Source organism: Patagioenas fasciata, chromosome 14, assembly GCF_037038585.1.
Source record: "Patagioenas fasciata isolate bPatFas1 chromosome 14, bPatFas1.hap1, whole genome shotgun sequence".
Lineage (NCBI taxonomy): Eukaryota > Metazoa > Chordata > Aves > Columbiformes > Columbidae > Patagioenas > Patagioenas fasciata.
The window spans coordinates 19,217,142-19,234,203 of NC_092533.1; the positions used below are offsets into that span (position 1 = coordinate 19,217,142).

The following is a 17,062-nucleotide window of genomic DNA, read 5'->3' on the forward strand; positions in this document are numbered from 1 at the left end:
ATGATTGCAGAATTTGAACGCACACTTTGCAAATCGTGGTACATTTGTCTGCTCTTGAAGATACTGGAACCAGAGAGTTTATTCAAGGTGTATAATACCGCAGAACTGTTTCCTGGGATGGTACAAGAGCCCAAGTGTAATTCTGTACACTCAGCTCAGGTTGTTAGAGCGAAAGTCATCTGCAACTCTCAAGCTTTTATGTACATAACGTGTTTTGGGAAAAATGATAAGAATTAGGCCAAATGCCTTTGAATTTGCTACCTGAATGGTAGAAATGCAGCATGCAAGGGGTTGGCATCATTCTGCTCTAGAGACTTTTCTGTCGTCCTGCAGGACGTATGAAGTTCTCTCTGAGCCCTCAGTGCAGCTTGTCAGAGGCATTTACGCCGCTACAAGATGTTTGCTGCAACGTCAAGTCAGTCACTGATGTTATAGAGATTAAACATAGTCTGGCAGAAAGAGGAACCTCGGGCACTGGTGACTGTTCCAGTCTCAAATCCTGTTCTGTGGAGTCTGATCGTGATGCACGTTTTGTATTAATCAATCGTATCTTGAAGTTTTAGGGGGAGCATTTAGACATCGGTTCTATAAATCATGTGAAATCTAAATTATGCTGTTGCACATTGCTTTGAACACCTGGGTGAGATGGGCACTGGAATGCAGCGTGTGGCTGACGCCGGGCAAGGCTGAATGCCTGTTGGAAAAACTGATTAGGGTGTGTTTTACACCTTGTATTACCAAAGGCTTTTCCTGAAGCCGGAGTTGGTCTGCGTTGAGATCAGGCTTGCTCTGGGTTTTTGGATATCAACAATTACAAAAACACACTGAAATTGTGTATAAGCAAAAGATTGTGTTTCAACCAATTAAAGAGTGATGAGGATTTCCTGACAGGTTACGATGGATTGATACAGCTTCATGAGTTGCCCAGTCTGGAATACGTTGCCATATGTCTTTGGAGGAAAAACTGGGCTTAGTACAGCACGAGTTTTTTTTTTTGAGTAGCTGGCTGGTTTTAGGGTTTAGTTTTGTTGAATATTTCATTGTGGTGGCTTCTTTTCTCTTGTGTGCAAATGCCTTCTATTTTGCCAAAGACAGAGAACTGAGGGTTACTGCAATTTTATTTCAGACCCCTCAGTGTTTTTTGAGTAACCTTTTAATAACTTTTACAGAAAAGCCTCTTCAAAATCTGGTTAAAAGTTTTGCTGATCCTTGGGGAAGAGCAAAAACCAAAGAAAGAGAATAATTTGTGATGTAGTTCTGGTGGCCAGGGAAAGCAAGGGGGGAATGAGGAAGAAGAACCAGAATCTGCTCTTAGAAAAAGGAAAGAAAATGCATGTCCATGGCTTCTCTTCCTACTGCTCTGTTTCATTGTTTTGGTTGAGGCTTAAAGGGTTGCAAATCTCTTTTGGATCTCAGGGCAAGAAAAAGGTAATAAGCACCAGTGCATGTGTTAAGTGGTAGTGGATATGAAAAACAAATTGATTTGGTTTGGAAAAAATGGCTTAACGGTGTGGATCTTCGGCGGGCTGTGGTGTCTGTGCTTGTGATGCTCGTTCGTGTCCCGTCCTTCATCCACTTCACACTGAACCTCAGTTCCCTCCGGGAACAATCTGGGAATAACCCTCGGAGTATTTGAACTTTGCACCGAGCAGCCAAGTTGCAATTGTAGTTAATCTTAACATAGCCTAATTTATTTGTGATGAATCCGAAGTCAGGTAATTACCAGCTTAGTCTGAAATTTTCTTCTGGGATGTTAGTTATCCTACCTTTAATCTGAAATACTGTAAGTGGGCCTATTAAATGTGCAGGGGAGAATGTTCTGCTCTGGAAGGAAGGAAAGTTACTGTAATTGTTAGGCAGGATTTTCCTCTGAAGTTTATTTGTGATTTTTTTTGTTAATATGAGAAATAAAAGCTAAAGGGGCTCTTTAGAAGGTATTGAGACAGTTTCTCAGATAGTATATACTGCTTAATGTTTCCATGATACCAAAAAAACTTGACATATCCAATCCTCCTAACTGCTCAGCAAAATCCGGTTGTTTCTGGCAGCTTTTGGCATAGTTGTAGGTGCAAATTGTCTGATGGGGCGAGTGCCCGTGATGCAGTGGAAGCTCTGAACATTTGCTGTATTTACTGTAGCAGTTGCAGTGAATTCACTGTGCAGGTAACACAGTTTGAAGTTCCCCTCGAGTCCTAAATGTGCGGAGGAAACACTGTTTTACTTTGTGGTGCATTAAGATTAGAAGTGCAAATCGGTTCTACCTAAATAATTATATTTGGAAAATTAATTAGATGAACAATTAGCATTATTAGTGCAAAACCAGTAATAGTAATTGTAACTGACAACTTGTGGTAACTTCTCTTAATTAAAAACAGAACTCAAACCAAAAAACTCCACAAAACCAAAACACCCCACAACAGTATCTTGTTCTAGCGTCTCTTTACCTTTCTACAGCCAGTCTGTCACAGCCCTATTTCTGATGTAAATATTTTACTGTTAAAATGATGATTTGTGAGTGGAAAGGATTTCTCTTTTGGGGTGTTTGTACTCTAGAGCTGTGAAAGGTGATTCAGAGATGTTTTAGTGGTGCCAGCAATGAGCCCAATAACTGCTTTAATATCCTATGAAGTGCTGAGATTTTTCCGCTCTGGGCAAGAATATGGTTTGTGAACGTACCGTACACATCCCCAGTCTGCCAGGGAGGGCTGGGGGGCCTTTTAGAAAGGCATGAACTGAGACCACTGAGGAACAAGCACCGCTTGAGAACTGGAGACAGAATTAAACCAGCGCTGGGCTGGGAAAGGGCTGCTTAGAGAAGCACCCTCGGTAGAGTTCGGGTGAGGCGTCGTGGGGGGACTTGTGCCTGCTCCTCCACAACCTCCTGTTTGTTCGTTATTGTTATTATAGTTATTGATTGCAGTTTTTTGAAATCCCAGCTTGAGCAGGGAGACATTGTGGAAAGCAGCGAGGCTCAACACAGCCCCCAGACCTTGCCTGTCTCCATTGAAAACTGCATTTGCCATTTTCTTTTAGTAGGCTGATTCTGCACGAAACTGGTACTTTCTGTTTTGAGGGGCAAGTGTAGAGAAAGTGATGCAATATAGAGATACATGGGGCTTGGCCTATTTATATTCAGCGAAATATTTTGCATGACGTGCAAGTTTTGCAAGCCATGGTTCGGTTCAGGGATGAGTCAGCTGGTTGTACAATTCCACAATTCGGTGCTTGTTGTCCTTGTAAATACAACATGTGAATCTTGACTGGACACAGCGGGTAGTGGTGACTGACCCTGTACTCCACACACACAGAAATGCTGTTAAATGAGAGTACGGGTGTGTTTGAAACAGTTCCGCACGGAACACGTGAGCCGTGATCCCGCAGTACCTGTTGAGGTAAACTTGCCTCTAAGAATCCCAGAATCACAGAATCCCAGAGTGTCAGGGGTTGAAGGGACCTGGAAAGCTCATCCAGTGCAATCCCCCCATGGAGCAGGAACACCCAGCTGAGGTTCCACAGGAAGGTGTCCAGGCGGGTTTGAATGTCTGCAGAGAAGGAGCCTGGCTCCATCCTCCTGACACTCCCCCTTTCCATATCGATCCCCGTGAGTGAGTCCCCCCTCAGTCTCCTCTTCTCCAGCTCCAGAGCCCCAGCTCCCTCAGCCTTTCCTCACACGGGAGATGCTCCACTCCCTTCAGCATCTTGGTGCCTGCGCTGGACTCTCTCCAGCAGTTCCCTGTCCTTCTGGAGCTGAGGGGCCACAACTGGACACAAGATTCCAGGTGTGGTCTCACCAGGGCAGAGCAGAGGGGCAGGAGAACCTCTCTGACCTACTGACCACCCCCTTCTAACCCACCCCAGGTACCATTGGCCTTCCTGGCCACAAAGGCCCAGTGCTGGCTCATGGTCACCCCAGGTCCCTTTCCCCTACACTGCTCTCTAATAGGTCATTCCCCAGCTTACACTGGAACCTGGGGTTGTTCCTGCCCACATTCAAGACTCTACACTTGCCCTTGTTAAATTTCATTAAATTTCTCCCCATCCAACTCTCCAGCCTGTCCAGGTCTCTGATGGCAGCACAGCTTCCACTGTCACCACTCCTCCCAGCTTGGTGTCATCAGCAAACTTGCTCCCTCATCCAAATAATTGATGAATATATTGATGAAGAAGTAATAATTTTATTTAAAAAATTTATTTCTTTACAACTTATTTACGAACATAAATATACAAAATAAACCACCCCAAACCATGGATGACTTGAACTGGCTGGCAGATCCAAAGCATCCTCCCCATCTCATTTTAGAAACTACATCTCCTGCTGAAAGCACTGGATACCTTGGCATTGCAGTCATTGTATTTTGTTTTTTCTAGTGATGTCTGTTTGCTGAATGGAAATCCAGGTGTGCTCGAAAATAGCTGGGAACTTGGAGAAAAACAGCACATTTTTTCGCGGTGCAGTCAGAGCGTGTGCTTGATGTTCGGCAGAGCTGGATCAGGACAGTAACTCTGAACTGCTGCTCGTTTTTGTAACTTCATTTCACAACCACGTTGGGTAGTTTAGTCCTCCGTGGACACAGGCCACACTGGGCTGACTTCTGAGATCAACTTCACGTTAAGCCAGACATAATGATTATTAAGAGATACGCAATTATGTATTTACAGAAGAGCAGTGAATTGTTTTTGTAATGAGGTTAAGGTGAAGACCGATACTTAAAAACAGTTAAAATACTGCTACTAATTGCCAACCATCAAAGCATTAGTGATTAAGCAAGCTACAATGTGTTTAGTTGCTGCTTGTATTCTTTTAAGCTGCAAAAATAACTGTTCTGGAACGTTGAGGTGAAGAATGAGTTGAGATTTTCTTTCTCTGAGCAGGAGACTGTTGGGTTTTGGGGTTTACTGATGAGCATGTCCTAGAGAGGGGCCCAGCCAGGTGTGTAGGAGCATCAGCTGTCTCTTAACAACATCCCATCTGCAGCTTGTGGTCGAATGGCGATGGTTGTTTTAGTGACTTTAAACACAAACTGGGAGCTGCTGGCGCTGAATTCACCCTGTCTGCCCGCAGACTTTCCTGTGCTTAGTCAGGAGCCAAATAAAAGCGACACCTTATTTTAGGTATGAGGGTTTATTTTTTTCTAATTTTGCCTTCAGCTGTTGAATCTTGGGAGACTCTTTTAGTGTTTCAAGTATATTTTTGTTTGAACTTCCAGCAATAACTCCACTAAAATAAAACCTGGCAACTGGGAGAACTGCTAGCTAGGTAAGAAATGAAGCACATTGAGCTTAATTTGAACCGATCCCTAGCGATTGCATAAATAGTTTAATTTGAGCTGAAACAAGCAGTTACTGGTACAGGTGTCAAATATAGACATGTCCATGGTCAGCAGAGTTACTGCTGAAGCTGGAATCATGGAATATCTCGAGTTGGAAGGGACCCAGAAGGTTGAAGTCCAGCTCTGTTCCTTGCAGGACTAAGTAAAACTGAGTCGAGTTTAGCTCGATGAGCCTTAGAGCTCTGTTTCCGTAGTGCTTTTCAGTGACTGTGGGCAGTGGATCGAGTTTATCTGCCATTTTCAGAAAGTCTTTGGAAAATGATTTGACTCTGGACTGCATTTCCTACTTTTCTCAAGTGATTTTATTTAGTAAGGGTAGGACTTGATTACCTCACTAAATTACAAAAGGAGCGTATTTTATCTTTTTACATAATTAATGGAGAAATAGTGCAAGGGGCTGTTTTCTATAGGCAGCTGGGGCGAGGTGGAGCCATAGCTGGAGCGGCGCTGTTGCTGTGGTCTCTGTGAACCAAACATCCGTACTGCCTGGATCAGAATAGCTCTCCGTACCTTTTTGTTCCTGCTCCTTTGATACGGGATCTTTGATGTCGTTCCTCCAAACAGGGCCTGTGGTGGTGCTACTGAAGAGTTTGTTTTGAAGTGCTAAATCTTTGCAGTGTTTAGGACCAGCAAACTTTGTCTGTGACCGCCTATTTCTGACCTGGCATTTGGAAGCACTGTAGGTTTTTTGCATTTCTTTGCAGCCTGGTATGTACAGATTTGGAGGGACGTGATAAGGAAGGGATTTGGCCCTTGCTGTGGGAAGATTTGATTCACATCTTGTGCAGTTTAAGTGGTTCTCCAGCTTCACTGAGTGTTTGTGCTAGCAGTTAAAAGAAGAAAATCCCTCCCGTCCCTGATCAAGTATCAAGATGTTGTTAATAAACACCATTTAACAGGCTCCTGGTTTAGCGAGCAGTGACCGTGCCCTCCTGAGGAGAGGCCTGCATTCATTTTGAAACGCTTTAAGGCCTTGGGGGCTTTCTGGCTGTGTTCCGAGCGGGGAGCCGCGAGGGACACGTGCTGAAGATGGCTCCGCTGCTGTGGTCCAGCTGTCCCATGGGACGCTGGATTCCTCCTCTGCTCAACGTGTCATTAGTACCTCGGGCAGCCCTTGCTGGCAGAGCCGGTTTCGGGAGGCGACTGGAGCATACAGAGCTCGAGCCATGTTTGACTTCACAATATCCAAGTATGTATTAGTTATTTTGTATTGTTTCCTTCAACTTCTCTAAGGGCAGATGCAGATGTGGTTTGCTGAAGATCAGAGCCTGTTTAGCTGAACTGTTTTGATTAGTTTTGCTTATTTTGTAATTTCAACTGAAATTTCCTGGAATCTTTTCTGGTGAGTGGGAATCTTCTCAGAAATTATGTTTTTAAAGACTCAGCTTGATCTTTGCAGATCAGCAGTACTGGTGTGGTCTCAAGGGCAGCGGGAATTAGAAGTTTCTTTTCTATCACTTTCCCTTTCATTATAGCTGAAAAGATAATAATGGAAGATTGTTTTGGTGTTTTGAGGTAGCACAGCTCTTGTCTAATTGTGTCCATCTTTGTGTGCTGCGGGTCCGTTCTGGGGTAGGGAAGATCCCTGCTGAAGGAGCCTGGCGGTGTTGTCTGCTCCCGGAGTGTCTTGTCCCAGTTCCCAGCATTGCTGCTGTCACCTCTGTAATTGCTCCCTCGATACCAGAGCTCAAAGTGGGTTAAAGAACAAAGCCGCGTGCGCTGATCCTCCGCAGCGGCAATTAAGGGACTGCAGGCACTCCCGAGTGCTGAAGCGCTGTGCAAACCCAAGCCTGTAGCTAAGAAAAATATGGTGGAAATCTGGTTAGCCCTACAGTTTTGATAGATTTCTGCTAGAAAAGATGCAGCTTTTTTAATAGATCTTGTGAGATGAGCCTTGCGGACTGATTGCTGTTCATCTACAGAAAAACCCTGGTGCTTTTGCACCTGATGTCGTAGAACCATATGCATGTGGAACTATTAGGCTTGAGCCTCCAGTTTTAGTTGCTATCAGGTAGCTAAAGGTCTTAATTGAAACTGCGATTGATGAAATTTTATGATACCTACAAAGCTTTTGCCTTTGGGGATCATTCGTGGTTGTTTTTATTTTGAAAGGTTTTTAATAATCTCCAAAAGAAATGAGCTTTGTGTAGTGATGCTTGTCAGTACCTCTTTCTCCCCAAGCAACTTTTGAACCTGTTTGCCATGTTCTTTTGCATTTAATAGAAATCCCAAAGACCTGAGGTATTGTGGAGAGAAGGACTAAAGCAAGCTGGAGGTTACTGCAGAACTGGGTGAGGAATATGGGATGCAAATCTTCAGGAAGCAAGCTTTTAAATTCTGCAGCTTATTAATGAAAATAGGGACAGGCTTTCCTGAGTGCAACTTTGTTCAGTTGGGTTATAACAAGTATAAGACAAGGGAAACCAGCTCTGCTCAGCCCCATCATTATCACTTTGCTGTCATTCCCAGTAGGGGTGGAAAGCACTTATTCCAGGCTGGCTAATTAAGGAACGACAGCTGCTTGGAAATAGCATTCTACTTTTGCAAGAGCTCTGAGCAACTTCACAGGAATTTCTGGGAAAAAAATGAACTTATCAGCAGGATCAGTTGCACTGTGAGAAGCTGCCAGGCTGTTGTGGGGGTAAAAATCACACCTGTTCTCCCCCCGTCTGCAGGTGCAGGTCAGTTGTGTTGCGAGAACTGGATGAGAGATCATTGCATCCAGGCTTGATGCTGTTTGGCAGCTGTGGAGAAATGGAGTTAAATCAGTGATAAATCCGCTTTAAAGCTACTGCTGAGAGCGGCGGAGGCAGGCGGGACGGGAGCTTTCTGCAGGGGGCGGCTGGGGAGATCTTAATAACAAGGTCCGGGCTGAGGGGAGGAAGAGCTGGCCGTGTAGATTCTGTCGTCCTGCTTGCACAAGAACTGGGGCAAGGACTGGTGACACCAGCTGCGAGGAGTTTTGAAACCTTTCTTCTACTGAGTGCTGTGGGTGTACGGGACAGGGGAGAGTTGTCTGATGGCTTCCTCCAGACGACAGCGCAGGATCCGCCCGGTCATTTTTTAGTCTTCAGTTCGCAGGCAAAGTGATTTAGAGATGCATCGGAGGCTTGAGTTAGGATGTATGTGAGCTGGGGAATGACCCCCCCAATTTAAGTGTTTAACACAGAAGTAGAGTGAATTTATTAGGAAGATAAAACAAGGGAAATAAGCTATATATTTGGGAGCAGAAAGGATCAGAATGAAGGATTAAAACTATCAAGCTCTCATATATAGTAAGAAAAAACAGAGCCAGTTTAGCATGTGGAAGGAAAGGAAACATAATAAACGCTGTAGTAGGTACCATTAAATTAATGCATCTGCCCACTTCTGGTTAAATACATAAATACAGTGTTAAATATTCAGCCTGAAACTCAGCCCATGTAGTCTGCCCTCACGTTCATGGTCCCAGAGGCACTTGTCAGCAGCAGAACTGCCTGTGCCAGGTTACCCGCTGCTGGATCCAACGCTGTCACCTCCACCACCACTGGGCTCAGGAGGGACAAGTGGAGAGGACCCAGGGACACAGTGGGAATGGCGCATCTCCCACAGCCTGGTACCCGCTCTGCTTTACCTGGACAGCAACAGACACACCGCAGAACTGAGGACAAACACCTGCTCTGCAGTCAGTAGCCTTGTGTGGAAACCCGATTATTTTGGTGTTGTGTCCTTGCATGCTGTGCGTTACAGTGCTGCCCTGCTATAGGTTTGTTATATATTCCTAGAATGGGAAGATGTAACATTTAGGAGACGGCTCTTAGCCAACCTCCCCAGCCTACGTGATCTGCTCCCAGTAAAGGAGCAGAAGAAAGCAATGGCAGAACCTGACCGCGAGCTGTTGAAGGGAAGTTAGTTTGGGGCTAAATTGATACCATGTGGGTTTTCTGCTGAGTATCACAGAATCCCTCAATGTCAGGGGTTGAAGGGACCTGGAAAGCTCATCCAGTGCAATCCCCCCATGGAGCAGGAACACCCAGCTGAGGTTCCACAGGAAGGGGTCCAGGGGGTTTGAATGTCTGCAGAGAAGGAGACTCCACAACCTCCCTGGGCAGCCTGGGCCAGGCTCTGCCACCCTCACCCCCAACAAGTTTCTTCTCATATTTAAGTGGAACCCCCTGTGTTCCAGTTTGCACCCATTGCCCCTTGTGCTGTCACTGGTTGTCACCCAGAAGAGCCTGGCTCCATCCTCCTGACACTGCCCCTTTCCATATTGATCCCCAGGAATGAGTCCCCCCTCAGTCTCCTCTTCTCCAGCTCCAGAGCCCCAGCTCCCTCAGCCGGGAGATGCTCCCTCACACAGGAGATGCTCCACTCCCTTCAGCATCTTGGTGGCTCTAATATGCTAACCCACACTCACTGAGAATTCCCTTCCTTGCTCTAGCACACAGAATCCATGCCTATATTTCTCTTCGAGCTGCAAAAGGGGATGAGGTATTCCTTACTCATTGAAGTACATACTAGTTGAGAACACCGTTAACAACATACAATCACTGTAATGAGTATTTCTATGCATTCAAATTTCAGATAAAACAAGAAAACCCCTGTGTAATTCTGTGGAGTTAAGTTTGCTGGTGTGGGACAGTTGGGTACCAGTTTGTGAGGGACCGCAGCATCGGTCACGGATCGTTTGCACACGGATGACCCTGCTGGTTCTGAACAGTGTGTGCTTCTCAACAGCTGCGGTGGCCCTCACCGGACTAGCATGTGGAAAATGTGGAAAGTGCGGTTTACTTTTCCAGTGTTACTGTCCTATGACGTCCAGAAACACTAAAATATACGTATCTGTGGAGGAACACAAAACTATTACAGCCTTTGTCCATTTTTGGACTCGCCACTAGCCGCCTCCCGGGCTTGTGTTCGTCATGTGTGTCATCACCAGATAGACTTGAGTTTTTCCATCACCCGGTGGGCACAGGCTTTATAATGTCATCTTTTGTCTGTGTGATGCATGGCTGTTGATTTGGCTTTTTTTTCATACTTAACTGCAGGGAAGAAAAGGGTTCCAGGTAAACTTCAGACAGAGCAGTGTAGGCCGGCGGGGGAAGGCTGACCCGTAGGCGTAATATCCTGAATTTTTCAGGTTTGCTGGTTTTAGCGCAGTACATTCCTCATGCAGGAAAGAGGAGAAGATTAAGTGGTGAATGCTTTGAGATGGAATTGTGTTTTAAATGGGGGTGGATGTAGTTATTAAGGGGTTAATCCGTAATACGTGATGGCAGGAGTAAAGGAATTACATGACTTATTCCATCGTGTGTTTTACTTGAGTGTCTTGTTCCTCTTTCTGCTGAGGCAGACGGTGGAGGGGGAGCGGGCTGAAATAAGTACAGATCATGTTTAAGACATTGAGTTTTTCGTGACGGGCCTGTGCTCGTCAGCGGGTGTCTCCCGGACACCGTGATGGGCAGGACAGGGGTGCTGGGAGGCCAAAGGAGCAGGAATTACCATGGGGTCTGTACCAGTGAGCAGGGGGCAATCGATGGGAACTGTGGTCCGGACAGCAAAAGGGAGCAGATCATGAAAACCAGCATGGTCAGCAGGACAAGGGCAGTGATCCTTCCCCTGTGCTCTGCATTGGGGAGGCCACACCTGGAGTGTTGTGTTCAGTTCTGGGCCCTCAGGTCAGGAGAGAGATTGAAGTGCTGGAGCGGGTCCAGAGAAGAGCAACAAGACTGGGGAAGGGACTTGAGCACAAGCCCTATGGGGAGAGGCTGAGGGAGCTGGGCTTGTTCAGTCTGGAGAAGAGGAGGCTTAGAGGTGAGCTCAGCACCCTCTAGAACGACCTGAAGGGCAGTTCTAGCCAGGTGGGGATTGGGCTCTTCTCCCAGGCAGTCAGCAATAGGACAAGGGGGCATGGGCTTCAACTCTGCCAGGGGAAACTGAGGCTGGAGACTGGAAAGCAATTCTGTGCAGAGAGAGTGGTCAGCATTGGAATGGCTGCCCAGGGAGGTGCTGGACTCACCGGCCCTGGAGGTTTGTAAACTGAGATTGGACATGGCACTTAGTGCCATGATCTGGTAATGGACTGGAGTTGGACCAAGGGTTGGACTGGATGAGCTCTGAGGGCTTTTCCAACCCAGTCCATTTTGTGTGATTCTGTGTGTGAAAGCAAAAAGGGAAGAAGTGAGTGAAAGGTTTTGGAAAGCTGAGGTAAGCTCTAAAAGCAACATCCGCAGCTGAACGCTTATAGAAACCCTTACATCTCTTGTTCTGGAACAAAAGGGGAGAACACAGCGATGAGGGGCAGCTGTGATGCGGGGAGAGCACTGAGGTGGAGTCAGGGTGAGGAGACATCGTGGCGGCGCAGAGTGACGGGACATGGGCAGGGGACGCAGAGCAGCTCCTTGTGCTAAGCTAGCGCTGGGAAAACACGTATTCTGTTGCATGCAAGTGGTGTATAGTGCTATTTTTCCTTTTCTTTTTTTTTCACTAGATGTATGCATCTTAACTTTGACAGAAAGTGCTGGTTGATTACTTTGACAGGTTTAATTACTTTGGCTTGAGTAGGATGCAAGTGAATTTATTTCCCAGTGAGAAGAGCGTTGAAAGGTTGCATGAAAACCTGTCAAAGGAAATTGAAGAGGGGCTGGGGAGTTATCTTTACAGTAAATGGAATTGATAAACATGTCAGTTAAAAGAGGAATTTATTTATAATACCCAGGTTTTGTGTCCAGAAATCTTTGAAAATTCCGTTCACTGGGAAAATGAATTTTATCTGTTCACTTGATTTGCTTTTTGGTAATGCTTGTAGAGCGAGGAGTTGAAATAGAATCAAAATTGAAGTAATGCCTTTTATTTTCTCATAGAACACGTCAGTAATGGAGGATCAGAATGAAGATGAGTCTCCAAAGAAAAATACCCTATGGCAGGTAGGACTGACATCTGGGGAGAAGGAGAGTGGCCATGATTTTCTGTGGTCCCAAATCTTGCATCTGCGTAATCATCCTTGTATGGAGTTGACTGTGTCATCCTAAAATTAGCTCGACCTTCAAGTGAAGGATGACGCCGATGAATAATACTCGAGAACTTACTAGATTTCGTAGTTTGTGCTGACCCTGAAAGGCCAATTCTGTATCAAAGGATATTTGGGAGTACAGGTCAACCTTTCTGAGCATGCGACTCCTTTCAGAGGAGAATTCAACACCTTCACGTGTCAAGGAGTTGCAAGCACTTTGCTTGGGAGAAGCTTGGGAATATTCCACGAGCCGGCAGCTGTTCCCCAGCAGCCCCTCGGTGTCCTGAAGGGCTGGGAGCAGCCTGGCACCCGTCTGGTTCTGTCGACTGATGAGCAGCGAGTCCTCGGCTGTTCTGGAGCGTCCTTGTTTGTAGCTAAAGCTCCCAGATTTTAATTATGGCCCGAACATTGACATGAGCTGTTTGTCAAGAACACAACAAAGCCCTTGAGATCATGTAATTCTCACTCTTTGTTTGTGGGCAAGCGGTTCAAAACTGACACAAGGGTGTTAATACAAAGATTCACTTAGAGAATGAATACCTGACTTTGGGATGTCTCTGAGTGTGTGTTATCCTAACTGTTGGAACCTCTGTGAGTGGTTGGTGGAGCAGACTGGGGGGTGCAGAAGGGCCAGACTGAGGTGTGCAGCACAAACCACTGCTTTAGTCTGGGAGAGTTTGTTCTCAGAAGAATTAAGTTCCTTGCTGTGCAAATTGTAACAGGTGTAAGGGAACCAAAGTGTTTCAGTATAAGAAGTAACTTACTACTATGAGCAAGGTCTTTTCATTCATCTTTATGAAATATGAAGTTCGCATGGCATAATTTGTAGCCTTAATGTATTTTAAAACTTAATTCTGTTGATTATTTCGTTGTGTCTTCTCACATTTTCTTCCTCGAGAGTTCTTATAAAGCTCTTTCTGTTCTTGCTTATACTGAAATACTGCTATTCCTTTCCTAAAACCAGATAAGTAATGGAACTTCATCCGTGATTGTCTCAAGAAAAAGACCATCGGAAGGAAATTACGAAAAAGAAAAAGACTTGTGTATTAAATATTTTGACCAGTGGTCTGAATCAGATCAAGTTGAATTTGTGGAACACCTTATTTCACGAATGTGTCACTATCAGCATGGACATATTAACTCTTACTTGAAGCCCATGTTACAACGGGACTTCATCACTGCGTTACCAGGTAAATTAATATTTCTTTTACAAGAGGTGCATTTATAAATATTTCTTCTTTGTTTAATACTTCAGATGTGTGCATACTTTTTGGAACATCCTCCAGATGTCGATTGTCTTGTATAAGGTGATGGTTCCAGAAGTCATTCACTTCTGTGATTAATTGAATTGGCCACTGGATGCCAGTGTTGTTCCATGTGAAAGTACTTTGAGTAGCATATCCTGATGGATAGTTTGTGTTTAGCTGGAACTGAGTTGTTGTAAAAGTTGTATCTCTGCAAGCTCTGGTCTAAGTTCCTTTTCATATGAACCCTGTAAGTGCAGAAAACACTAAAGAGGTGGTTTTGTTTGTCAAGTCTTTTATTACATTTTAGTTGTGTTCTGAGTTCCCTGCGTCCTTAGATGAGTGAATCTCATGTGTCTTGTTATTGACTTGAGCACAAGTTATTGTGGATTTTATTGTATAGTCCATCTGTACTTCCTTCCTTCAGTTGCTCAGAAACCGCTTTTGCTGCTGGTTGATGTAAATCTGTAACACTAGTTCTAATATGAAATCTGTGTAGTACCCCAGACCGGTGAGTGGTATCTCAAGAGTGCCAAGACACGGCAGTGACAGAAATCACAAAAGGAATCAGAAACTGGTGATTTTTTGAGCGCAGGGACCACTAAATAAAGTCATTTTGAAGGTTGTTCGTATTACAAGCTGTGAAGCTTGTAGGCGCTGGTGTGCTTGGGTGCTCCAGCCTGCGGGGGCCGGGGCGGTGCTGCAGGACGTGACGGGTGTCCGGGCACTGCGGTGCTGCTCTTGATACATTTTCACACAACTGGGAGGAATTCAGCTTTTGGAGGTGATGGGGGAATTTTGGCTCATCTGCCAAGCGTGGTTGGAATGAACTTAGTAGGCAAAGGGGAACGAAGAACATGGCATAGGACACAGAAGTGATGTGGAACACACGTGCTCTGTTTTCCTAAAAAACAGGCTAAAAATGTGCCAAAGGCACATGAAAGCAGGTGTCCTTTTCCATACAGCCCCTTTCAGGGAGGTTATTTTATAGAACACTTTGGCCACGCACACAAATCCACGCTCCGTGTTCTGCCTGGAGAGCTGACGCCTTCAGCTGCTGGGGATGGTTCTTCCTGCTTATTTTCAACATAGTGAATTTTGTTTTCTCTAGGGAATATCTGGGGTTAACTAAAAAATAAAGTGAACCAGACACTCATGAGCATAATGTGCGAGTATGAGCTTCAATTATTATTTTATTTTACTTGTGTTTATACCTCAGGGCTGATATCACGGAGATACGCAGTTCGTACATACTGTATATTTATTCCTAAGGAATTGGGGGGCTGTGTAAGCCGGCACTTGTTTACACCACATTTGTTTATATAAATATGTATTTATGTTTACAACTTTTATGGGTTTTGAAGATGTAAATGCTGGGAACTGTTCCCATACTGAGCCTTTCTTAAAGGTAACGTGCTAGTTGAGGAACATCTGTATGAATTTACCAAAGAACTTAATCTGTCTTGGTTGAAATCAGTCCTGTGTTGGACTAACATCACATTGAAAGATAACAGTAAAGTACTACCTTTTAAAAGATAATTTTACTTCTTTCTGATAAGTGAAACTCCTTTGTTTTAAATGGAAATAGATTTTGCTTCCTTCTGGCCCTACTGATTTTACAGCTGTGAGAATGCAGGAAAAATGGGAAAAGTTTGTGAGATCTGGTTTTCCTACAGTGGGAAAAAAGTGCTAATTCTGGTGTGTTTTCCTGTACGTGGCGGCAGAACGTGGAGTCTGCAGGTCTGCTCTCACAGGCTTGGGCTCTAATCCCGGCCCTGCGCCTGGCTGAGCCCAGCCCAGCTCTGCCATAGGCCGCCCGCACCCGCCGGTGTTCCCTTCTGCCAGCAGCAAAAATAACTCTCAAAAGACAGCATAATTGCGAGAATAACTTACACCGCCTCCGTGCCTTTGATTCTCCTAGTTATCCTTCAGATGTTAACATTCCTTGCGTGGTCTCATCCAGCTTGTGCCCCTTCCTTAAATGAATGACAACGCTGACCCTTAAGCACAACTCTGTAACCCTTGATGAGGAAAGAATGTCCCTTCTATATCTGTTTTGTGTGTTAGAACAGTCCGAGAACTGTACCCTGCCAGGCTTCTTTGGAGATTTGTTGCCAGAATAATAAAAGCCTGTGCAGTTGCGTGATCTAAGTGACTGTTTCGTATCTAATGTTTAATCACTTTTATAAGGCTGACATCCCACATTTGGGTATCAAAGTATCTCTGCCTTGGACCTTTTCTACTGTATTAATTAAAGATTTTACTTCTCTTTTAACGTGAACAATTGAAATCTGTGCGCTTCTGCAAGCAATCAAAGTCTGTAGATTGGGTGGCAAAGTGCGTGTGTGTTTGTGCTCAGTGTGTAACTGTTGGCGTATTGATAGAACACAAGGTGGTTGTATTTTAACATCAGAAAACACTTGAGTTTCAGATGTTTTAAAAATCTGATTTTTGTCTGTGGCCAATGTGACACAGAATAGTGAAAATTACACATCTTAGTAGAGGGTTCTGCCTCATGATTTGCAGCTGATCCTTAAAAATCAATGAAATATTTGCTTCCTATTGAGCAGTTGTGTGTGTTCAGGTGCCCAGTCCCAGGCGGGTATGTCCGTTATCGCTGCTGTGGGGATGTGGCAACTGATGAGTTATTTTATTGAACACCTCGGCTTAGTTCAGTTAAACAATAATGAGCATTTGGGGCTGGGATTACGCCACAAGCGAGAGTCCAGAAAAGCCTTGAGTTAGTGAAGGGGGTACGAACCAGCTGAGCCCCCGGCACTTGGGACTTGTCTCTGCGAACACTTGGTCGGATAGTTCCATAAAACATCATTCTACAGGTAGACACTGAAATCTAAATCTTCTCAAGCGTTCCTGTCGAGGGTTAAGATTGCGGGATGTCAATCAAACCCTGGCAGATGTGTTGTTAACCTCCTCTCCCCCCCACTTCCCCCTTCAGCCCTCCCTCTCCCCCCTTCCCACTCAGGACAGGCGATCTGGAGGGAAAGAAGGACAGAGAGAAGAGAGTTGGAAAAATTAAAGATATTTTACTAATGCTACTAATAAGAATAGAGAAAATAATGCAAAATATACAAAACCAATCTTGAAAGTCTCAGCAACTGCAGAGCTGGCACCCGAAGTCCTGGATTGGACTCTGCAGCCAACCGGAGCTGGATTCAGTCTCTCACTGGGCCTCAGTTCGCAGGGACGACCAGCAAGGTCCTCTCCTAGTGTCGGCCACAGGGAAAAGGGACGAGATCCTCGTGATATCCCACTTCTATAAGAAGCATTCACATGAACAGAATGTTATACACAGTTGATCAGTTCCTTGGTCACCAGTTTCTCGTTGCCCCTCTCCTGAGATGTGAATCTGTCCTTATCAGTAAGTTTCCATTCCATTGCTAGGTTTACCAAAACATGTGTCTGGTTCTCCAGGAAAATGCAGCTCATATGAAGCTTTAGCTGACAGGCAGATTCACTGAAAGAGGAACTTGCTTTTT

General features: G+C 45.0%; 1 protein-coding gene across 6 annotated transcripts in view; it reads left to right on the forward strand.

The window, feature by feature from the left end:
- Window positions 1-17,062, forward strand: part of FBXW11 (F-box and WD repeat domain containing 11) — a 70,507-nt gene that overhangs the window by 26,130 nt on the left and 27,315 nt on the right. For all 6 annotated transcript variants that reach the window (XM_071814891.1, XM_065848948.2, XM_065848944.2 and 3 more), the window contains 2 exons: window positions 12,173-12,235; window positions 13,286-13,511. In XM_071814891.1, the coding sequence (XP_071670992.1) occupies window positions 12,173-12,235; window positions 13,286-13,511 (289 nt within the window). The remainder of the gene's footprint in view (window positions 1-12,172; window positions 12,236-13,285; window positions 13,512-17,062) is intronic.